Consider the following 23,691-nt stretch of genomic DNA (forward strand, 5'->3'; position numbering starts at 1 on the left):
AGCTGCCCCGGCGGTCCGCGGGCCGGAGGGCAGACGCGGCGGCGGCGGCAGCAGCAGCGGGGAGGTGGCGCGGGGGCGGGGTAGGGCGGGGGTGGCCGGGACAAAGGGGCGCGGGGTCGAGGGGGCGCGGCGCGGGGAAGGGGCGGCGGCAGGGCGCGCGGGAGGTGCGCGAGGTGAGGGAGGTGCGGGGGGCGTGGGCTGCGGGCTCTGCCGCCCGCTCCGACGCCGGCTCCAGCTCCGGCTTTTCCCTCCGCCATCCTCTCCCCCTCCCCGCCACTCCTTTAACTCCCCCCGCCCGGGCTCGGCACTGGTTTCCTCCCCGAGCCCGCTGCCCTCAATCCCGGCGAGGCTGGGGCTCCGGCTCGCGCCCCTCCCTCGCTCCGTGGGCCGGCGCCCCATGCCGCCCCCGCCCGGCCCCCGGCCGCCCCAGTCCCCCACTTAGGCCGGCCCTGCGATCCCGGGGAACCGGAGCGCGGGCCGGGGGCGTCGGGCGCCCGCAGGCGGCCCCAGGAAGGGCTCTCGCGGGCTGAGCGCTCCGCGGCGGGGGCGCGGGCAGAGCAGGAAGCGGGTCCGTGTGGGAGCGGGGGGCGGCCGCCGCCGGGGTGGTCGCGGCCGTGTCGCCGGGGCCCGCCGCGGCAGCCACCGCAGGGGCAAGCGACTTTGGGGGAGTTGGTGCCCCGCCCCCCCAGGCCTCGGCGGGGTCATGGGGGCCCTGCGTTCTGGGCCAGGGGGCGTGCGAGTCGGGGCCCTACTGCTGCTCGGCGCCCTGGGGCTGGTGTCTGGGCTCAGCCTGGAGCCTGTCTACTGGAATTCGGCAAATAAGAGGTGAGCGGCCCCGGGTTGGGGCGACCCCACACCCCTCGGGCGGGGAGCAGGGGCGCTGTGGGGATTTGGGGAGGGGGGCTGGCTCTCGGAGCCCGGAGGAGGCCAGAGGGAGGGAGGGTGCAGGAGCTGCGAAACGAGCTGATGGTAACAAGACAGAGGTGATCTTGGGAGCCAGACTCCTGGGTCACAGACAGTCAGAGCTGGCTGTGGGTGGCGACAACCATGTGTCGGGAGTTGGAAGGACCCCACAGGGGCGAGGAGCGGAAAGTTCAGGGGTCGCCGCCGGGAGGGTAGTGGAGCGGTTATTTGGGTTGCTGAGGGACTTGTGTCCTGGGGGGGGGGGGGGGGGCTGGGCTTGAAGGGAGCCTGGTTAATGTCAGCTCTCAGGAGAGCCGCTGAGTGGGTGCCGCTGAGCGCAGAGGGAAAGGGCAGGGTGCCTCCCTCCCCAGAAGGGACCTGGCGGCAGAGATGAGGGGCGGGAAGGGGGCTCCGGGCGTCCCCCCCCCCCCCGCCCCCGCCCGCCCGGCAGCTCAGGCAGGGCTTCTGGACTCTCTCCTCACCGTCTGCCCCCTAACTCTTGCCCACAGCCAGAGGGTCAGTGAGCCCTTGGCAGATGGAGCTCCCCACCAGAAGATGTACCTGCCTTCCTGGCTTGGAGACTTTTTTTCTTTTTCTTTTTCTTTTTTTCTTTTTTCTGGAAGAAACCTGGAACCCCTTCTTTCTCTCTTGCATCTAGAGTCCCCGGGACTCCTGTGACTCCCTCCCCCATCTTTGCTGCAAACTCTTCCATCAGACCCTCTGTTCCCCAGCATGCTTGCTTTGCTCTGAAAAAAAAGGCCAGGGGTCACACGAAACTTCAAGTCACGCGGGGTAGGACAGAACCCTTGGGAGGTCATCTAGGTCCCTGGCCTCCATGCAGAGCCCGCTTTGCGTTAGCAAAAGAGTTCTATGGTTTGCAAACTTCCCCCCTTCCCTGGGGAGGCTGTGTGAGGCCGCCGGAAGGGGGTGGGCTTTGGAGCCCACTACAGCCTGGATCTTGGTCCGAGCTCTGGCTCTGCTGCTTTCAGCTCCATGGCCTTGGGCAGCCACTTAACTTTTCTAAGTCTGTATCCTCAATCCTCACACCTTTTATGAGGATTAGAGAGGTAAAGTGTTTGAAGGTATTATATGCTCATTAAAGGAGAACTAGGATCATTGTTTGTCTTCTCTTGACGTCCCAGACTCCCTGTCTCTCTGCTATGTCTCTGGGTATAATCTCAAATGTCTTTTCTCAGTCTCCTACACCAACTCCCAGCTACAGTTTGAGTGTCAGGGGGAACCAGGAGGATCTAAGTTAGGTTTATTCTTATAGGGTTGAGAAAAGGGACATAGGGTGTTCTGGGGCTCTCTGGGAGGTGGGGGAAAAATGGGTCATGTGGGAGTCTGGGAAGATACTGAGTAGCAGTCCCTGTCCCCGTCGATGCACAGGGAGGGGCTGCTGTCATGGGCAAGTAAGTAGTGGCTGCACCAGGCTGATGGCTACCTGGGCAGAGGGAGGTGTGGGCTTGCAGAGGCTGTGGTTAAGAGAGTCAGCTCCTTCAGTTCTGGAGCAATAGGGCACTTTTCCTGGGAAGTCTTGAGCCCCAGGGCAGGAGGGCTGCTGAGCAACAGGGAGATGTCTGGGGCAGCTGGCCCCCAGACCCTGCTCCCCATTAGCCTCATGGAGGGCCACTGCCTGACCAGGCGTTTAACTCCTGTCACATCGCCTGGCTAACTTGGGACACTGGTCTGGATTCCCCTCCACACTGGCCCCCTGCCCTGCTCCTCACCTCTCCTTTGCCCTGAAACCCCTCAAATTCAATGGTGGCCTGGGGGAGGGGAGGCTCTGCCCCCATGGTTGACTGCCGTGGTATAGTGAAATCACCTGGGATGGGTGGGCTGTGTGGTTCCAGAGAGGCCAGCTCCTTGGTAACTGGCATCCTGTTGCCATGGCAACGGGGCTAGTGATGGAGCGAGAGATGGCAGTGTGCATGTGGTGAGGGCGGGCTGGAGAGTACATTTGGGGCTGGAGACCTCTGAGCCTGGCTTCCTGCTGCTTCTGAGTCCTTAGTGCCTGCCCTGTCAGAACAAGACTTTGCCCTCTGACGAAGGCTGTCCTGCAGGGATGTGGGGTGAGGGAGACCAAGGTCTGGGGGCCAGACCTCTGACAACTCTCCTTGTCCACCTTGCCCTCCTCTTGACAGGTTCCAGGCGGAGGGTGGCTATGTGCTCTACCCTCAGATCGGGGACCGGCTAGACTTGCTCTGCCCCCGAGCCCGGCCTCCTGGCCCCCACTCCTCTCCTAATTATGAGTTCTACAAGCTGTACCTGGTAGGGGGGGCCCAGGGCCGGCGCTGTGAGGCACCTCCTGCCCCAAACCTGCTTCTCACTTGTGACCGGCCAGACCTGGATTTGCGCTTCACCATCAAGTTCCAGGAGTATAGCCCTAACCTCTGGGGCCATGAGTTCCGCTCGCACCACGATTACTACATAATTGGTACTGCTGGGCAGAGGGCAGGGCCCCTGGGGAGGTGCTCCCGAGATTGAGGGCAGAGGGGCCGAGAGAGAGAGAGAGAGAGAGAGAGAGAGAGAGAGAGAGAGAGAGAGAGCGCCATGATACCCTCCCCCTGGGTGTCAGCAGGGCTGGGGACGGGGTTGGAATGGAACAGGGGCTGGGCTCTGGGCTGCCAACTTCTCCCTCTGGCTCTCCTCCCTCAGCCACGTCGGATGGGACCCGGGAAGGCCTGGAGAGCTTGCAGGGAGGCGTGTGCCTCACCAGAGGCATGAAGGTGCTTCTCCGAGTGGGACAAAGTGAGTGGGGGTTCTGGGGTTGGAGCTGCACAGGCATGCTCAGGGGGCTGCTGTCTTTAGCCCCTCTGTCTTGGGTCTTCACCATCTCCAGGTCCCCGGGGAGGGGCGGCCCCCAGGAAGCCTGTGTCTGAAATGCCCATGGAGAGAGACCGGGGGGCGGCCCACGGCCTGGAGCCTGGGAAGGACAACATGCCAGGTAGGAGCTAGGGGTCCAGCCTCCTGCCTTCCCCGCACTCCCCACACCTCCTCTGCTCTCAGACCCCAGCTGCCCTGCCTTCGCCCTCTCCCTCTGCCTTCAGTTTTGTGGGGTGAGGGGTGGGGGGTCGATACAGGAAAGAGAAGTGAGGATGGGAGGGTGGGAGGGGAGTGGAAGTCAAATGAGGAAAAGACTCAATTAGAACTAATTAGCCCAGCCAGTGCTTCAATCAGTACTGTCAGAGGAGTGGGGAAGACTACTCAGCACCCAGCTGAAGGGCTGGACACACCTGGATTCTGAGTGGGATTGGAGGGGAAGGGAAGGTGGGGTGCCCGGGAGGGCTTGGGCACTGCTGGGGAAGCCCATGGGGACCCCCCAAGGCTGGGTGTTTGGATGCCCCGGTGGCTCCTTCAGCCCCTCCCCTCTTTCCTCCTCCACCCCTTCCCTGCCAGGTGACCCCACCAGCAATGCAACCTCCCGGGGTGCTGAAGGCCCCCTGCCCCCTCCCAGCATGCCCGCGGTGGCCGGGGCAGCGGGGGGGCTGGCGCTGCTCTTGCTGGGCGTGGCAGGGGCTGGGGGTGCCATGTGTTGGCGGAGACGGCGGGCCAAGCCTTCGGAGAGTCGCCACCCTGGTCCTGGCTCCTTCGGGAGGGGAGGGTCTCTGGGCCTGGGCAGCGGAAGTGGCATGGGGCCTCGGGAGGCTGAGCCTGGGGAGCTAGGGATAGCTCTGCGGGGCGGTGGGGCTGCAGACCCCCCCTTCTGCCCCCACTATGAGAAGGTGAGCGGTGACTATGGGCATCCTGTGTACATCGTGCAGGATGGGCCCCCTCAGAGCCCTCCCAACATCTACTACAAGGTATGAGGGCTCTCTCCCACCTGGCTCTCTTGAATCCAGCCCTTCTCGGGGGTGCTCCTCCAGTGTGAGTCACGGTTGGAGGGACACCTCTAGCATCCCCTCGGCCCCTCTGCCCCATCAGCTCCTGTGTTCCTGCTGCTGTCATTCCCTTCCTCACTTGTAGGATTCCTTGAGACTCCTGCCCTTGGTTGGCTCCTCCCCCTTGTGCCCCCGCAGAGACTCAGCCTCCTGCTCTGACCCAGCGAACCACCCCCCATCCCTGGTCCCCATGTGCCCCTCACAAACCCAGATCTAGGGGCGGGGACTGTCTGTCTTTTGGTTGGCATCTCTTCCTTTCTGCCTCTCACTGTTTTTCTCTTCTTTTTCTTTTCTCTCTCTTATTCTCTCTCTGTCTCTCTCTCCCTCTCCTGTCTCTAGGTCTGTTCCTCTTCCCTAGCAGTCCCCTCCCGAGGCTCCTCTTACCGGCTCCTCTTACCCTCTCGGCTTCTTATCCTAGGCCTCTCCCTAGGCCTCTCCCATCTCCCTGGGTGGGTTGGGGGGAGGTGCAAGCATTCTCCCCTCAGCTCCCTCTTCTGACCTCTCTTACCAACTGCTCCCCTCAGTCTGCCAAAAATGCGGGCCTCGCGGGGAAGGCTCTGGCTCTGGTGCTGCACCCCAGCTCTGGGCATGGGCGGCAGGGCCTCCTTCTCCGCCCTGCCCCAGGCCTCTACCTACTCCAGCCCTCTGGGGTGGTTGGGTCATGACAGCTGCCAGGAGAAGAGGTGTCCTGTTTTGTCAGTGGCCAGCAGCAAGATATGAACTAGTTGGGACACACACAGTGCGCAGATTTTGGTCTGACACTGAATGGGCCACTTGGGACAGGAAGTGACTGGCTCCAGACAAGAAGTGACCGGGCCTGGACAGAAGTGGCCTGGCAAGTGGCGGAAGCAGTGCAGCGGGCACTGGAAGTGCCTTCATCCAGGACAGGAAGTAGCGCTTCTGAAAGAGGAAGTGGTCTGGCTGGAAATTGAAGTGGCTTAGTCTGGGGGGCGGGGTTGGGAAGGGAGAGGGTGCTCTGGTGGCTGGTTCTTACTCTGTGGAGAAGTTGGGGCGGTGGGGGGGGGGGGACAGGAAGGACTTCCTGTTGCAGGAGGAAGCTGGAACTTACTGGCTGTAAGAAGACAGGGTGGACTGAGGAGGATTTTCCTAGTCTTCAGTGGCACTTCCCGGGATCTCCCTTCCCCGTTCCCTCTGCTGCTTTTAGGACAGCTAGGGTGACTGCCATAGCTGTGGCAGGCCTAGTTTGTCCCCTTCTTCTTCCCTCTCCCTACCCCAGTATAACCTCTGTCAATCAACAGGACTATCGAGAACCCACATGTTGTCCCCAGTAACCCAGAGGGCTGTCTTGTCCATCACATCGTCCACTTCCTCGTCCCTTCAAACTCAACACAGCTCCCTTCTTAGTGACCAAAATGGTGGCCTACTGACTGGTCTAGCTGCCGGTGGTACTTAGCAACCGCCACCGTTTCCATGGTGACCAGCTCATACCTCTACCTGCCCTGTAGTGCACAAATCGGGTGTTGCCTTCTTTTTCCTCCTAGCTCTGTTCCATTAGATCAGAGCTGCCCTTGGGCACCAAGTCGGCCACCTCAATCACCAGCCAAGATGGTTACTTTGTCCACCAGAGGTCAAATCATCTCTCTGGTACTGTAGCTCCCAGCTCCTTCCTGATTTTGCTAATCACTCCTTCCAGAGGACAGGAAGTTGATATTGCCATGGGGGAGGTGGCGGGTGATGGCCGTCACCTCAGTAGTTTTACTGTAAAAGGGAAATTTGAACAACAAAAACCAAAAAAAAAAAAAAAAAAAAAAGAATAAAAGACTTCAAAAGTTGATAAGAAGGCTGGAGAATGACTGGGTGGGTATGAGCTGGGACAGAGGACAGATAGGTAGACTGACAGGGCATGAGTTGGGACAGAGGACACATGGATAGACTGACTAGGCATGAGTTGGGACAGAGGAGGGATGGGTAGGCTGACTAGGCGTGAGTTGGGACAGAGGACGCATGGGTAGACTGGCTTTCAAGCTGAGAGTTGGATCACATGGGGCCAAGGGGAAGTGTAGGGAGCCGGCTAGGTTGGAGGGGTGAGGTGGGCAGCACCTGGGGATACATGGGCTGGGTGGGAAGGCTGAGGAAGGCAGCCACTTCCCGGGGATGGAGGGGGGAACCTGGCCAGGAGCAGGAGTTGCCAATGCACCCAGTGGGGACATTGGTTAATATATGTTCACATGTGTCTGTTGCTAAACCAAAGCACCAGGGATGAGCGAGGCAAGTCGCAGTCAGGAATAGAGTGGGTTCAAGTCAGCTAGGGTGACTGCCATAGCTGTGGCAGGCCTAGTTTGTCCCCTTCTTCTTCCCTCTCCCTACCCCAGTATAACCTGGGGTATACTTGCCCCTGCCCAAGGCACCCCTGACTTGGAGAGTTTTGCTGTTGGGGACCAGTGTGAGGAGAAGTGGTGGGACTCCCCAGAAGACTCGCTGCCTGCCCCATGCCTCCCTGTGTGCCCATAACCCAGGCTCTTCCCTAAAAATCCTGGGTGCCCAGCCACCTAGACTCAGCCCCATTCTCCAGCCACAAAAGCAGCCGTCAGGAGCATCGCCCTAGCCATTCGGCAGGGGTCACAACCTCTGCCCTGCCTGCCTCTCCCCTGACTTTAGGTCCCCTCCCGCTGTCTCCCATCTGCCTGGGGGTCAAGGGGTCCTCCTGCCCCACTCTGTCCAATGGGACCCCTCCTCCTCCCCCTGTCCCAGCAAGACGCCACCCCCCGCCCCCCGCCGGGCCCCCCCCTCCCCAGGAGGTACAGGCGCTCTAGGAGGGGAGCTGCAAACTGAGGCCAGGTGCTGGGCTGTCTGGAATTTACTCCTGTCCTCCTGAGCCCGCCCGGAGCAGCCAGAGGTGCGGAGGCTTGAGGGGGGTGGGAGGGCTGGTCCCTGCCCCTTAGTGGGGGTTGGTTGTCATGGCAACATCCCCTTCTCCACACAATGGGAAGCCCCCCTCAGCCTCCCGCGTGGATGGAGCCGACAGCCCCATCGCTGGCTATCAGCCTCAGGGACTTGGCAACCGTCACTATGGCAACCCAGAGCCCAGCAACAGGGCCCAGTGAGAAAGGGAGGGGTTCAAGACTGGGGCAGGGCTGTGTGTGGTGAGGGGGCCAGGGAGCCCGGGGAGAACGGCCCCCCTAAATACATCTAGAAGCACAGGTGGAGAGACAAGAGGGAAGAGAAGTGGGATAAATAGTCTCGGTGACAAACAGCTCGCCAAAGCAGCCAAGACATCAGAACACGCTGAGAGACAGGAAGACACCTGGGGACAGATGCACAGCTGGGGCGAGGAGCAGTGTAGTCTGCAGAGCACCCCACGACACACTCCCTCGGAGCCCAGGCGTCTCTGGGCTCCCCCCACAAAACAGGCACACACTGACAACGTAAGCCTTGCAGCTTGCCCCCCCCCCCCAATGTGTGGTAGCTTGTGTCGCTCTCAGGCTCTGTGAAGGCACTGGTGACCTCCACACAGAACAACACATGCCACCCCATGCTCCTTCTGGGTACAAATACGCCAACATGTTCCCTGGGGAACAACGACAACACAATGCACACGGGTGGGATGACATTCTTTTTTTTGGAGGGAGTTCACATATATATTCGCTCAACATTCTATTAAGTTGTCTACTTTGTAGCTTGTCGGGCTCCTGGGAATATAGAGTAAATGCAGCCACATCCCTGGTTGGCACGAAGTCCATGTGTTGGTGGGGGACAAGCCAATAAAGTTTCAGGCAAGGACAAGTGATAGACACCAAACAGAGTAATGGGACGAAGAGGGTGGAGAGTAAGAGGGAGATGCTTCAGACGAGGAGCTCATTTGGGTCAGACCCTGAGTGATGCAGACAAAGGCCTGCACTGTGGGAAGGGCATGCCCTGGCAGAGGGAACAGCAAGTGCAAAGCACGGAGGTGACCTCTGGGTGTGTTTGGGAAGAGCGAGAAGAATCTCACAACCTTGTGGAAGCCCCAGATGCGCCCCAGATGTGTCCCATTCTGCCTCAGCCTCGGTCTGGAGGGAAGCAAGTCTCTTAAGGTCCAGAGCCTACAATGAAGAACTTGGTCTAACTTGGTCTTGCTTTTCTTTGCTTTGTGTGTTGTGTGTGAGTTATGTTTTCCTCAACTACGTTTTAAGCTCTGGGAGGGCAAGGACGAGGCTTTGAGGTTTTTGTGGGGGCTATGGTACAGCATCTAGAATGGGCAGGCAAAGAGGAAGTAAAGAAACCAGGGGAACTGGGGATCACAGGTGCTAAAGCTGCCCCCACAGCAGAGGCTCTCCTGGGGCGTGAGCTGCAGAGACTCATGCTTTGCAGGATATGAATGAGATTGATGTGTGTGTGTGTGTGTGTGTGTGTGTGTAGCAGGGTTACGTTGAGGGCTTTTAAGGAAAGGAGTGTAGAGCTGCAGTGGGAATTTCTGATGGGGAATGGTCGACATGGTACGTGGAATTCCTCTTAGAACGAAAAATGGGGCTTCCTAAGTGGCTTTTTGGGGAATCGTGAACACAGGGCACCCCCTGACAGTAGGGTGAGTCTCAAGATCTGTAGGCAGGCCAGGAGAAATGCCGCAGGGCAGTCTGGAGGCAGGGGGCTGGCTGGGATAGGCTCAGAGCACTGGGGACAGCTGGGAAAGGAGTGGACACCGGAGACGTCTGGGAGGGAGCAGGGAAGGCAGAGTCCTAAAGGCAGGTCTCACAGGGACCAGGTCCCAGGGACCCCTGCTTTCCATGGGGCATTGAAGCATTTGGGGTCCTGGTTCTCCCTCTTCTCCCAGTGCCCTTGGAAACTCAGGCACCAGCTCCCTCCAGCTCCATGGCTGGTGCTGCTGGTGGTGGCGGTGAGACTGAGCAGCCTCTGGGGGTGGCAGCTGGTGAATGGGGAGGAATCTGTGTGCTCAGCAAACAGCAGCCCCAGTGCCCGTGGCTGCCTCCTCCCTCATCAATCAGCCCCAGCCAAATGTCCTTGGATTCCCACCACCCCAAGGGGACTGGGGCTGGGCCAGGGTCCCCAGGGGAGTGAGATGGGGATGGGTGGGGGGAATTGTGTGTGTGGGGTCCTTGGCTTCCCATCTCTTGGCCTCTGTTCATTTTCTTCTCTCCTGGAAGCTCTTGGCTCTTCGTGTCATAGACTGACTCTCTCCTGGCCCCAAGCATTGTGAGGGCATCAGCTACAAATCACCTGTGGGGGTCTGCTGGGGGAAGAGGGGGGAAGAAGGATGAGTCAGGGCTGAAGGAGACTCTCCTCTGGTTCTCACGGGACAGCCCAGGGCACAGTCAGTAGGAGGTTGCTGGCACTGAGGCCCTGTCCCCCCCCACCCTCCCTCGTTGGCCTCTCCATCCCTGACGGATGCTCTGGACAACAGGCTGAGACCCCACTCCCTGAATGTCCTCTCTTCCCATCTTCTCTGGGCCCCCAGCCCTCATTCCCTGCTTCCCGCCAAGATCCAGAGGTCCAGCCGCCAGCTCACCCCAAATCTGCTGCTCCCCACTGGGGAGACTCTGGCTCAGTCTTCCCTCTCCTTGGCCCCTGCTCCCCTCAGGGACCCAGGCGTCCTGCCCACTCCCTTCACCATAACAACCATTCTTTGGGAGTTGCTTAAGACTTTAATATCATTTCATTAAGTCAGCTAGTTAGAGAAGGTTGGGCTCCCAGAGACTGGGGTGGGCAAAAGACAGACGGCCAAGGTAGGGGGGAGGCAAGGAAAGAGTCCCCCTCTCTCCGTGGAGATGGCTCTGAGACATCAAATATTGACAGTGAGAGAACAGAACTTATTAAATCTGGGACAGGGGTGTGCACGGGGAGCTGTGGGAATAGCCGGATGCCTGGGTTCTGAGGGTAATGAAGGTCTGGGAGGAGGGAAGGTTCTGAGGCTGGGGGTGCAGGAAGGGTAAGGGTCCTGCACCCAGGTACAACTCTTCTGTCCCTTTCCTTTGGGAGGTATTGTGCCTTGGTGTCCTGGCTGTTGCTCGGCCATCCCCTGGAGTCCCTGGGGACAGGACCCCCCCATCACAGCTGTGGTTGCTTTCCCTTCACCCCTTCCCCCTACCTCCACCTCTGTTGATGAGCTTCAGCAGTGTTTAATCGGATTGAGCAGTAATTAGCAAAGCAAGATGTTTGATTACCTATTTAGCATAATGTAGGGGGCTGGGATCTCCAAGCACAGCCAAGGGTAGGGGGTGGTCAGAAATGGGGTCCACACCACCTTCCTCTTCTGAGAGAGCCAATGAGCCCTGCGGTGGAAGCCCCCCTCATACCTCCCCACAAATCTTCACTCCTTTGGGGATCTTTCCCTGGGGGGATCGGACCAATCATGTCACCTCTCTGCCACCCACTGCCTGTTTGGTTAGAGGATGAATCACTTAGCCCTCCTTGCCTTGCTGTGCAGCTGGTTTGGGGTGTGGCAGGACCCCTGGCAACTTCAATCGTGGTCTTCGGCACTAGGACGTTGGCACTAAGACGTTGGTCTGGGCAGGGGACCGCAAATCAGAGCCCATGCGCCTCCCTTAAGGATAATGGGGTGGGGGATCCCTGGGTGGTGCAGCGGTTTGGAGACCTGGGATCGAGTCCCATGTCGGGCTCCCAGTGCATGGAGCCTGCTTCTCCCTCTGCCTGCGTCTCTGCCTCTCTCTCTCTCTGTGTGTGACTATCATAAATAAATAAAAAAAAAAAAAAAAAAAAAAGGATAATGGGGTGGGGGTAGGGAGAGGTCCCCAAGGCAGGGGGTGTCAGTTCTGAAAATCAGGACAGGTGGGATGGTGAGGTTAGTGTTGGGTGTGGATGACTCCCAGGGCCCTTTAGGAGCACCTGAGACAGCCGAGCCTTGTGCCAGGTTGGCATCAGAGACCCGTCAGGTGTGAACACCACGCAGAAAGAGGGGGAACGGAGGTGCCAGCTTCTCCCCCTCCTGATCCAGCAAAGAAAATGTCATCCATTTAGCTCCTCATGGAAATGTAATCAGTGGGCTCGCTGAGGGCTTTGTCTTAATTAGGCACTATTGATGGAAGCAGGGAGGGTGCCTGCCCATCCCCCGGACCCGCTTCCTCCCTTCAGCTCCTCCCGCCTCAGGTAGAGCCCGGGGCCGCGGGCGCCCCCTCTGCGGCTCCCGGCCTGCAGCGCCCCCTAGCCCCCGCTGAGGTCTGCCCCCCCCCCCCCCCCCCCCCCCCCCCCCCGCTCGCCCAGGACCCAGCCTTTGTTCTCACGGAGAACCGAGCCCCTCCCCGGCCCGGTCACCTTCCCCAGGGAGTCCCCGCCTCCCGTTCCCCCCAAAACGGGCGACGCTTCCCAGAGCCGATCCCCAGGTTCCCCTAAATTCCAGTTCCGTTCTTCCCTGGCCTCTCCCGCCCCGCGCAGCCCGGTGCTCCGAGACCCCGGTCCGGGCGCAGACGAGGGAACGGGCGGCAGGGCACGGGTGCTCCAGCCCCGCTTTTTCCCCCGGACCCAGCTGCGGCCGCGGCTGCCTCGAAATCCTGGAGCGCCTTCCAGGGCGCAGACCGGCCCCGCAGGCGGGACGCCGGGCGCCACCTGCCGGACGCGCGGGGAGCGGGCCCGCAGACGCGGGCGCGGGGTCGGACGCGCGGGGCTGGCCGGCCGTCCCGGTGACCCGAGGGAGGGCAGCTAGAAGTCTGGGCCCCGGCCGGTCTTGCCCGTCCTCGGACCACACGCCGCCCCCGCCCCGCCCCGGCCAGCGGGACTCGGAGGCCGGCCCCCCACTCGCCGGCCCTGTGGCCAGGGGCCCAATGGGGCGCCGGCGGGCCGAGTCGGGCGCCCCGGCGGCGGAGCTGGGGCTGCCCTTCGCCTGCGCCTGCGCCGTGGGGGCCGGGCTCGCGGGCTCGCTCCCCCGCCGCTCGCCCCTCCCCGCGCCGGGTTGCCTTGGCGACGCGTGGCCGGCGCGGGCGGGAGCGGGGCTCGCGGGGCCACTTCGCAGCTGGAGTGGCCGGCCAGCAGGCCTAGGGAGGACGAGGTCGGCGTCGTGAGGTGTGTGTCAGGGGCAGGGAGGACAAAGGGAGACGTGGGAAGGGGCCGTGGTGGTGGTGGAGGGACAGAGGGCGGCGGGGGCAGAGGGCGCTGAGGGGCACTTGGAGGGGAGGAGAAGGGGCGGTCGGGGTCGAGGCGTGGCGGGGGCGGGGGCCGTTGTGACCGTTGTAGGCAAGTCTGCCGCCCGGGAGGCCGCTGCAGGACAGGGCCGGTCCCCTGGGCCTGTCAGGGTTGGGTGTGGATGACAGGTCCGTGGTGGACCTGGGGGGGCGAGTGCTCCGGGCCTGGCCCGCGAAAGCTCCGAGGGCCGCAAGAGGCACAGCCTGACGCTTCTCTGGAGACCCGCGGCGCTGCCACAGTTGGTTTTATTGATGCGCCAGCCTCCTAGAACTGGTTTCCTTGGAGCAAAGTACACATCCTTCACATTGGAAGCTCACAACCTGTGATCGATGCCTGGGGCGCTTGTGGGGACGAGGGAGGAAAGCCACAGGTGGCTGCCGAGCTGGAGCTGGATCAAGGAGGGATGCCCAGCCGCTCACACCTTGCCCCCCTCTCCTGGGATTCTGAGAGCCTGCCAGAGATGCTCCTGCCTCCGGGCGCCTACTTTGCGGAGCCTTCCTCCTTCCCCAGTGCCTTCTCCCCCAGACACAGTTGGAAATTCCACCTTGGGGGACTTTTTTCTCCTTTCTTCTTCCAGTCTGTTCTCAGGGCACCAGAAGTCAGCTGACCTTGGTCTCCGTGATGAGTTAGCATAGTCAATCAACTATGCTAAGGGACCTTTCCAGTACACACAGATGGAGGTTCCTACCCACCCACAGCCATGAAAAGCTAATGAGACATGTCACAAATAGGGTTTTTCTTTGCTTAGGGAGGTTGCACATTTTAGTGTGGGTAGGAGGAGAGTTTCATCATGCCTCCCCCCTGTAAGAGAGGTTAGTAAGCTGGGAAGACAGGAGCCACCTAGGAAGATCATCTGGGTGTGCTTCATTGACTGGACAGAAGGACAAAGGGTGGGGAGGCTGGGGACAGTCTTACCTCTCCTGGGCCTTCTCTCACACACACCTGTGGCCCTCATGGGGTAAGGTGGTTGAGGGCGTGTGCAACCACGCCTCAGCTTGGTACATTTATTTATTTATTTATTTATTTATTTATTTATTTTTGCCTCATGATCTTCCGATCTCACACTTCTGGGCAGAGACAGGGGCTCCTCAACCCTCCTTAGTGGGGTGTCTGTCAGGCTACCGTCTCTTCCACTTCCATTCATTCCTAAAGCCTTGGAGGGACAGTTGTTTTTTGACCCAATGCCCTGAAGAAAGCAGGTTGCCCCAGGGGAAGGAGTGAGGTCTGCAAGACCCTCTGTGGCTCATGGAGCAGAGTGTGGGTATCCCCAGATGAGACGATGATCTTGGGGGGAGGAGTGTCTCAGTCAGTTTGTGAATTCACAAGGAACTGAGTGTACTGGGTGGGGGGCCGGGTGAGGGTGGATCTGGTTGTGGGTGTGCCCCTCAACTGCCCACGTGTCCGCAGGTTCTGCCCACACCATGTCCAGCAAAGCTGAGAAGAAGCAGAAAGTGAGTGCCTGGGGCAGTGGCAGCCGTGGAGGGGCCCGCAAGAGAGCTGCCCAGGCTGCTCTGGCCTCACAGGCTGCAGAGACCACGCTGCCTTCCGGGGAGCCTGAGGTGGAGCCTGAGCCCCTCAAGGAGGAGCTTGGTGGGTACCTGCTGGGGAGGAGCATGGAGGCAGAACCTTTGTGTTTAGAGAGGGTCCGAGGGCTGTTGCTTCTGGGTAAGAAGCCAGGGCCTCAGTGGCATCTCAGGCCTGTTGCTGGGGTCCTTTTTCTGTGTTTTGCTCCTCGCCGGCCTTAGACCTGTTCTTTCTTACTCTTTCCCCCTGCCCCTGCCACGTACCAAGAGCTCACCTCACTAGCCAGTGCTTTCTCTCAGCCCCTTCCTCCTCGCTTGGAGTGTTCCTCCTTGCTCCTGCCACGCTGAAGAGGGTTTGATCTCTCCGTTCCCCCCCCCCCCCCCCCCCCCCCCCCCGTTTTCACCCCGGGTGGCAAAACAAATAATGTTTTTCTCCCATTAAGCCCATCACCATGGCGACCCAGCTTGCTTTGCCACCCTTTGAGTCCTAAGCCTGACTGATCGTTTCTCCCATCTGTTTAAAGCTCTTGTAGCTCTGCCTCTATTTTGGCAGGGCCTCGGTAGACTGGGGGGGGGGGGGGGAGGGAGGGGGGTTCAGGTTCAGGGCCACTAGAAAAGCAGCCTGATATCTGCATGGAGGGAGAAAAGAGTTTAAAGAGGCTGCCTCCCATGGCTTTGATCTGAGGGCCTCCTTCCCTGTGGGTCAGCAGGGTTCTGAAGGGTTCTGGTCCCTGCGGCTGTCACGGGGCTGTCCCCCTTTGAGCCCTGGCCAGTGGAGCTATGACTCTGAACTAAGTATAGCCCTCCTCTTTTCCATGGGGCTTCTTTACACAGCTGGCAGCCTGTCAAGATGGAGAGAAAATGGAGTCCCCTTTTCATATTAATAGTGGAGATTAGACATGGGTGGGGAAGAAGGGTCCAGGGCATGCAGGGTACCTAGGTACCTAGGACCCAGATTTTCTCTTGAGTTCTCTTGGAAGCAAGCATCGAAAATGAGACCAGGGCAGCCTGGGTGGCTCAGTGGTTTAGCGCTGCCTTCAGCCCAGGGTGTGATCCTGGAGACCTGGCATAGAGTCCCACGTCAGGCTCCCTGCATGGAGCCTGCTTCTCCCTCTGCCTGGGTCTCTGCCTCTCTCTCTCTCTCTCTCTGTATCTCTCATGGATAAATAAATAAATAAACAAATAAAATCTTAAAAAAAAAAAAAGAAAGAAAGAAAATGAGACCAGCTCCTAGAGGTTGGCTTCCTGGAGTAGAGGGAGGGAGCAGGAGAGGCAGTGAGGCTCAGCTGGGAGGGTCCTCAAGTGTGGGGAGGGAGGGAGATTCTAAATGAGAGCACTGACCAGCAAATACAAAGACTCCACAAGTCCCTTAGCTCTAAGCCTTTTTATCGTTTGGTGTGGAGACAAGTAACCCCAGCAGAGGTTCAGAGGGGTCCGGGGCCTCCAAAGCAGCCCCGAAACACAGTAATCCCTGTGAGCTTTGGAGTTGGGGAGGCATTGCAGCCTGTCCCGTTGGAGATGGAGGGGCCTGCTATGGTCTGGGTGTTTGTGTGTTTCCCTCCCCCCCCCAATTCATACATTGAAATAAATCCTAGTGCCCAATGGAATGGGATTAGTAGGGGGGTGGTGCTTTGAGAGGTGCTTAAGTCATGAGGATGGGATAAGTGCCTCATGAAAGTGGTTCCAGAGAGATCCCTTGCCCAGTTCTTCCACGTGAGGACACCATGAGGAGTTTGTGACCCAGAAGGTGGCTCTCAGTGACCAGGCCAGCATCCCCAGGTAGGACTTCCAGCTTCCAGAAATGGGAGAAATAAGTTACTGGTGTTTATAAGCCACCCAGTTTGTGGTGGTTTGTTAGAGCAGATGCTGGTCTAAGGAGAGCCTGAAATGTTTCTTAGTAAAGGTGGGTTAAAAGGGCAGACACGCCGTCAAGGTCTGTATTAACAACCTGTGCTTCCTTAAACGTTTCTTAGTTCCCATTCAGAAAAGAAGAAGAACAGGTTTGTAATTCTATATTTGTAATTTGAAAAAAACTTTAAAATTTTTAAATTTATTTATTAGAGAGAACTAGAGCTTGTGCATAAGCAGGGGAGCTGCAGAGGGAGAGGGAGAAGCAGGTTCTCCACTGAGCAGGGAGTCCAACTCGAGGCTCGATCCCTGGACCCCGAGATCATGCCCTGAGCTGAAGGCAGACGCTTCACCAGCTGAGTCCCCCAGGCACCCCAGTGTCGTGTTTTCAAGGCTCATCCATGGTGTAGCATTGTGGCTACTCCGTTCCTTTCTGTGGCTGAATAATGTTCCACTGGTATTTGTTCATCCCGTCATTTGTTGTTTGAGTTACTTGAGTTATTTTCACTTTTCGGCTGCTGTGAACACGTGTGCTTGAGTGTCTGAGTACCTGCCTCCCCTTCTCTTGGGGAGATACCCTGGGTCGTACTGTGACTCTGTGTTTAAGTTTCAAAGGGACGCCTTCACTTTGGAATGTTTATTCTCCCCAGAACCAACCTTGGAGGAAACTGTAGTAGAGAAGGAGGAATTACAGGAGCCGGAGGTGGACGTGGTAAGTTAGGGTTTCCCCCCCCATACCAACATTCTTCCCCCACAACCAGGGCATCAGAGGGTTAGTTGTAAGATGGTGCACGAGGGATTGTCTTTGGTCTGTCACTTGCTTTCTTCTCCTCTTTGCTGGGAGCCTGCTTACCGCCAATCCGGTCCACTGGCACAGTTGTCCCCCCAGCCTCTGTCCCCAGGAGAAGAGGGCTTTAAGTGAGGGGCAGGTCTCTTAGCTTTCCCTTCCTTGTCTCCCCACCTTGAGTCAAACTAGGACAAGCTTAGTTTGTGACACCCGACTCTTTATCAAATGAATTGCACATTGTGGCCACACCCTGGCAACAAGCGCTTTCCAGACCTAGGTGTTAGCAGCATAGTAATACACGCTATAGCTTGGCTATTTTAATTTGTATTTCCTTGATTTCAAGTGAAATTGAACATTTCTTCATATTTTCACTTTCCATTTTCTATGATGTGACATGTCCACTCCTGTCCTTTTTTTCATGCATTTCCTGGGGTTGCTATGTTTTCCTCATAGGTTCATCTACGTCTTTATATAGGGGAAATTTTAGAGCACCTGGCTTTCTCGGCTTGGAAACTATAAGTGAAAGAGACTTCTCATCCTGCAGGAGAACAGGGAGAAGGACAGGGTGGCTCTCTGTGTTCATCTTCATGTCTTCTAGTTTCCTTAAATATTTACAGCTTTTTAATTTTAACTTTATTTATTTTTAAGATCTGATTTATTTATTCATGAGACACACACACACACACAGAGGCAGAGACATAGGCAGAGGGAGAAAGAGGCTCCCTGTGGAGAGCCCGATGTGGGACTCAATGCCAGGACCCCGGGATCATGCCTTGAGCCGAAGGCAGAGGCTCGACCCCTGAGCTACCCAGGTGCCCCATAGCTTTTTTATTTTCTCTAGTAATCTGTACAGACTTATCGTGGGGCTTGAACTCACTACCCTGAGATCAAGAGTCGCACACTCCTCTGACTGAGCTAGCTAGATGCCCTAAGTTTCCTGAATTATTTAGTGGAGTTCTACAGATGATATTTTTTCTGATCACCAGTTACAGTGTTTTCATCTAAGTTATATATTCTTTGGTGTTTCTCAGTTTTGTCTTTTCCTCTCCCTTCTTCCTCTCTGGCTTTTACTTTTTTTTTTTCTTTTTTACCTCCTAATCAGCTTTTACTGGATATCTCCTATTACTTCTGTGTCCCAGGAGGCTGCAGCCTTATCCCTTTTTTTCTGGCTTGCCATCTTTGCTCCTGGTTGCTTGCTTCAAGCTAATATCCTATGGGTTCTCTTGATTTAGTTTGACTTCGAGGTTGAGGATTGCTTGACGATGCATTTTTACAACCATAGGTATAAAGGAGAGATCTTGAGAAGATAATGTCTTGCACTTTTCATCCAGTGATCTATTCTAGTTTTACTTGTAGAAGCAAGGGAATCTTATTGTCTTGTTTCTTCAGAAGCTTGAAACCTATCATTCAATTCATCCTTAGCCTTGTCTTCACCATTCTGGATCCGTGTGGCTTCTCATCCTCCTTGTCTTCAAGTGTACTCAGGAGAAAGGCCTCATCCTAATAGCCATACCTGCTTTGGCTCTCTGCTCTCCTTCTGTAGAAGCCCCTTTTCCTGTCCCGAGCCGTGCTGACAGGTCTAGTGGATGCCGTATGGACAGCAGAGCATGATGCCGTTCTGGAACACTTTGCCCGGGACCCTTCAGAGCTCGTCCTCACCATCTTCATCGACCCCTATGCAGGGCTGAAGCTAGAACTGAGTATGCCAGTACAGGTGGGTACTCTGCTGTCCAGACTCCAAGGCGCTCTTGCCAGGGAGCCGAGAGTTCTGTGCATCTCAGTGTCTTTGAGTCTTATCTGCTAGACCCAAGGTCTTGAGCCTCATGCTGTGTCAGGAACCCTGCTTGGCGGTGGAATACAGAGAGGAATGCGGTGGGGTGTTGCTTTTGGTGATTTCATGGTCTAGTGGGGAAGACAGGCATATGCAGAAAATTTACAAATATTATGATGCCATGGGCAGAGCTTCATAAGAGCTTTATAGGGACAACTAATAGAGCCAGTAGAGGGCTGGCAAGGCTTGGCGATGCAGGTGATATTTCAGGTGGAGATGAAAGGTAAATAGGATTTCACTGAGTCTGGGTAAGAGCTGTTCCGGTTAAGAACACTCTATGTGTGGAGAAGAGCTTTGGGAAGTGATAGTGGAAAGGTAGGCAGGGCTCAGCTTGTGGAGGGCCTTGTGTGTTATGCTTATACAATTTGGCTTCTGTCCCAGAGGGAACTAGCAAAGGCCTTCATGGGTAGGTAGATAACTATTTCAGCAATGTGGAAGATACATCAGTGAAGAGTAAACCACGGGTAGGGAGACAGTTAAAAGACGGGTATAGAGTAGCATCTGGGCGGGGCGTGTACAGATCATTATTGTAAAATTCTTGTAACTTTTCTACATATTTGAAATTTTTAAAATAAAATGTTGGAAAAGAGAAAGGCTTTTGCTTTGCTTTTATTGGCAGTGCACATCAAAAATTGAAATGATAACATGAGCATGGCCCTGTGCAGTGACACAATTTGTGAAATGTTCCAGATTAAACAAAAGCAAAAACAGACTGTAACTTTTTCCTGCACATGAGCAGTAGTCAGCTATAAGACCTCATGGAAGAAAAAAAAAAGATCTCATTCATAAAAGGAACAAAAATTTGCAAAAATGTGTAGGATTTCTATGAAAGAAAATGACTGTGCTGTGGGCCATGTCAGATCTGACGACACAGTGAGCCATATCCTGTTTCTAGGTGGGAATCTTAATTATAAAGACCGTTCCATCTAAACAAGTGCACCATTTTAATGCAACTCCAATCAAAGTACCACAGTCCCTAGATCCCTTGTGTAAAGATTTTAAGATATATCCAGAAAAATCCATGAAAATCACAAAGAACATGATGAAGATGAAAGTACTGGAGGAGAGCTATAAATATGAACATCTCATATTAAACCATAGAGATTAAAACAGAGTTGTGGTGCCCATCTCTCCATCTCAGGTCATCAGTTCAAGGCCTGTGTTGAGCATGTAGCCTACTTTAAAAATAAATTTTAAAAAATAAAACAGACTTGTACTGGGCCAGGAATACGCATCACATACACAACATTAAAGACACAAAATACAGAAACGTATATGTAAGCATTTTCTATAAAAATTGCATTTAAAATTTGTAGGGAAGAATGGATTATTCAGTGAATAGAATTGGGAATAGGGAAAACAAAATTTTTTTAAAAATTTTATTTACTTATGATAGTCATATATAGAGAGAGATATATATATATCTCTCTCTCTCTGTGTCTCTCATGAATAAATAAATAAAATCTTTTTTAAAATTATTTTTTAATTTTTATTTATTTATGATAGTCTAAGGGGACTATTTATTTAGCTGAGGGGAGGGGAGAACAGGGAGATGTTAGAGGGCACAAAGTTTCTGACACCAAAAGCGAAGGCAACCAACCAAAGCTAAGCAAGTGAAATTACATCAGATCAAGAAGCTGCACAGCAAAGTTTCTTCCATCAACAAAATGGAAAGGCAATCTCAGGAATGGGAGAAAATATGTACAAATCATATATCTGATAAGAGGTTAATACCCAAAATATATAATATCCAAAATATATAAAGAACTCAAACAACTCAATAGCAAAAAAACAAAAAACAAAAAACACAACAGTCTGATCAAAAATTGATCAGAGGTATTGAAGAGACATTTTTCCAAAGAAGACATACAAACGGCCAACGGGTATTTCAAAAAGTTGTCCCTATTGCTAATCAGGGAAATACAAATCAAAATCACTGTGAGATACCATCTCACACCTGTTTGACAATGGCTATCATCAAAAAGACAAGAGATCACAAATGTTGGTGAAGATGTGAAAAGGGAACACTCATGTGCTGTGGTGGGAATTTAAGTTGGGGCCACCACTCTGGAAAACGATACGGATGTTCCTCAAAAAATTAAAAATAGAACTATCATATGATCCAGCAGTCCGCTTCTGGGTATAGAACTATCATATGATCCAGCAGTCCGCTTCTGGGTATATGTCCGAAGGAACTGGAATCACTGTCTCAAAAATCTATCCATACTCCATGTTCATTGCAGCATTACTTACAATAGCCAAGGTATGGGCACAGCCTAAGTGTCCATCTGTGGATGAATGGATAAAATTCTATATACACACAGTGGAATATTATTCAGCAATGAGAAAGAAGAGTCCTGCCATTTGCAACAACTTGGATGGACCCTGAGGGCATTATACTAGGTGAAATAAGTCAAACAACGACAAATACTGTATGATCTCACTTATATGTGGAATCTAGGGGGAAAAAAAACCCCATGCTAACTCATAGAAGTAGACAACAGATTGGGGGTTGCTAGAGTGAGGTAGGGAAAATGAGTGAAGGTTGGCAAAAGGTACAAACTTCAGTCTTAAGATAAGTAAGTTCTGGAGGTATAATGTACAAATGGTGACTAGTTAATATTGCCTTGTGTATTTGAAAGTTGCTAAGGTTAAAAAAGTTCTCACTGATGAGACAGAAAAAAATTGTAACTGTGTGAGGTGATGCATATTAACTACACTTATTGTGGCAATCACTTTGCAATAAATACATAAATCATGTTGTACACCCAAATTAACACAGTGTTACAGGTCAATTATAGCTCAATAAAACTGGGCGAGGGAGGGTACCAAGTTTCATTTATTCAAGACAATGGTTCTAGAGATCTATTATACAGCAGGTATCTACTGTATCTATTATACAGTATTACTATGTGGTGTCCATGACATTTGCTACGAGGGTAGATCTTTTTTTTTTTAAGAGGGTAGATCTTAAGTGCTCTCGCTGTACATACATACACAAAAAAGGAATGCTGGATATATTAATTAGTTTTATTGTGATACCGAAACATCAAGTTGTACACCTTAAATATATACAATCTTTATTTGTCAATTATGCCTTAACGAAGCTGAAGAAAATTTATTTGATATACTGAAATATACTCTAAATAAGATCAGGGACTTAGGGGATCCCTGGGTGGCGCAGCGGTTTGGCGCCTGCCTTTGGCCCAGGGCGTGATCCTGGAGACCCGGGATCGAATCCCACATCAGGCTCCCGGTGCATGGAGCCTGCTTCTCCCTCTGCCTGTGTCTCTGCCTCTCTCTCTCTCTCTGTGACTATCATAAATTAAAAAAAAAAAAAAAAAAAAAAAAATTAAAAAAAAAAAAAGATCAGGGACTTAGTTGTATACTTTTGGGTTAAGATGGCCAATTGAAACTTCCTTAAAAAATTACTACTGTTAAAAAAAAAATTACTACTGTTGATAAAATGGTCAAAAAAGTAAAACTAGAAGAAGAAAAAAAATCACCCAAGTGTAAAGAAGGAAAAGAGCATAATCTAATCAACTTTAAGAGTAGATGACCAATGAAAGGTCTATGCCCCGAGTTAAGAAAACCATGCTCCCCACAGGAATGGTGGATGCCCAGAAAGTTGGGAACCTTAGCTGGACATGTAACAAAAATCTGAAAAAGGAGAAAGAGCCCAGGTATCTTACACTGCTTGAAATTAGTCTTCACCACCTACCCATCCCCTCACGCAATTCTCTTAGGTTAGAGAAAAGTGAATAGAACATAAAATACCCAATTCTTTCCCTTTCACTTTGGTGGGGAGGTGGTGGAGAAGAAACTGGGCTCTCATAGCGGGACGTCAAGAAGTCACCCACAGGGTGTTAGAGCAGAAAGGATGAATTCCCTGAGCTGCTCAAGCGTGAGGAAAGAAATTGCATGGTAACTGCAAGCATCTTACATCAAGTGGCAAAATGTGGAACAGAAAGAGACTCCTCACAACAGCATCATGTCCTAGTACAACTTAGTAGGAGCATGAATTCAATTTTTAAAATGCAGAGAGACAAAATAATGCAACATGAGAGAGAGAGAGAGAGAGATGAAAGGGAGATAGCAGATTTTAGGAAATAAAGCACCATACTATAAAACTCGTAGGTTAGAAGTGGCAAGGAACTGACTAGCTATCACTGCAAATCTGAATTGCCACAGAAGAGAAGCTTGAGATAATTACAGTGCACGAGGAAGAGAAAGCCAATGACAACATAATTAGAGAAAAGTTAATAAGACAAGGCGATCTAATATAGAGCACCAACTAATGAAATAGTGTAAATGTAAAGATAAAATACAAAGCATTTCCCTGACCTACAGAAAGAACTGAATCTGGGAATTGAAATAATGTACTTTCTCCCAAAAATTCTGTTACACCATGTTTAATGCCAAGACACATCTTAGGTATGCTGTAAACTTCAAAGAAATTAATTCTTTAGGAGCATCGCTTATGCAGCTTTCCTGCCAAGAATATTCAACTTGAATCTAATGACGAGGAAACAATCAGATTAATCCAAATTAAGGGACATTTTGGAAAACGATTGGCCTGGACTGTTAGATCAGTGCCATGGAAGAAAGACAAAGACTCAGGGACTGTACAGGATTCAAGGGGACTGAGGAGACATGACTATGTGTGATCCCAGACTGGATCCTGGGTGGCGAACAACAGCTGTAAATGATGTTATTTGGACCATTGGGGAAAGCTGAATATGTATTGTGTATTGTATGAAGTTCAATTTTCTGAGTGTGGCATTTACAGGATTGGGTATGTTGGAGGATATCCTCATTTTTTGGAGC

The 23,691-nt window shown here is 53.8% G+C and overlaps 2 protein-coding genes across 5 annotated transcripts in view; both read left to right on the forward strand.

The window, feature by feature from the left end:
• The first annotated feature begins 592 nt into the window (after positions 1-592).
• EFNB3 (ephrin B3) lies at positions 593-6,557 on the forward strand. 2 transcript variants are annotated; one of them, XM_038536724.1, is made up of 5 exons: positions 593-825; positions 3,048-3,340; positions 3,562-3,654; positions 3,746-3,850; positions 4,303-5,260. In XM_038536724.1, exons 1-5 carry the CDS (start codon positions 704-706, stop codon positions 4,710-4,712), a joined length of 1,023 nt encoding a protein of 340 aa, XP_038392652.1. In that variant the 5' UTR covers positions 593-703; the 3' UTR covers positions 4,713-5,260. The 2 variants fall into 2 exon arrangements, with proteins under 2 accessions (XP_038392652.1, XP_038392653.1); XM_038536725.1 differs by having other exon boundaries at positions 597-825; positions 5,124-6,557.
• A 6,086-nt stretch (positions 6,558-12,643) lies between these two features.
• DNAH2 (dynein axonemal heavy chain 2) overlaps positions 12,644-23,691 on the forward strand; it is an 87,591-nt gene continuing 76,543 nt past the window's right edge. For all 3 annotated transcript variants that reach the window (XR_005359465.1, XM_038536726.1, XM_038536727.1), the window contains exons 1-4: positions 12,644-12,755; positions 14,283-14,465; positions 16,897-16,958; positions 18,577-18,747. Coding sequence is in view for 2 of the 3 variants with exons in the window: in XM_038536726.1 (XP_038392654.1) it covers positions 14,297-14,465; positions 16,897-16,958; positions 18,577-18,747 (402 nt within the window). In the remaining variant the exon portion in view is untranslated. The remainder of the gene's footprint in view (positions 12,756-14,282; positions 14,466-16,896; positions 16,959-18,576; positions 18,748-23,691) is intronic.

The sequence above is a fragment of the Canis lupus genome, chromosome 5 (assembly GCF_011100685.1).
Source record: "Canis lupus familiaris isolate Mischka breed German Shepherd chromosome 5, alternate assembly UU_Cfam_GSD_1.0, whole genome shotgun sequence".
NCBI classification, from domain to species: Eukaryota; Metazoa; Chordata; class Mammalia; order Carnivora; family Canidae; genus Canis; species Canis lupus.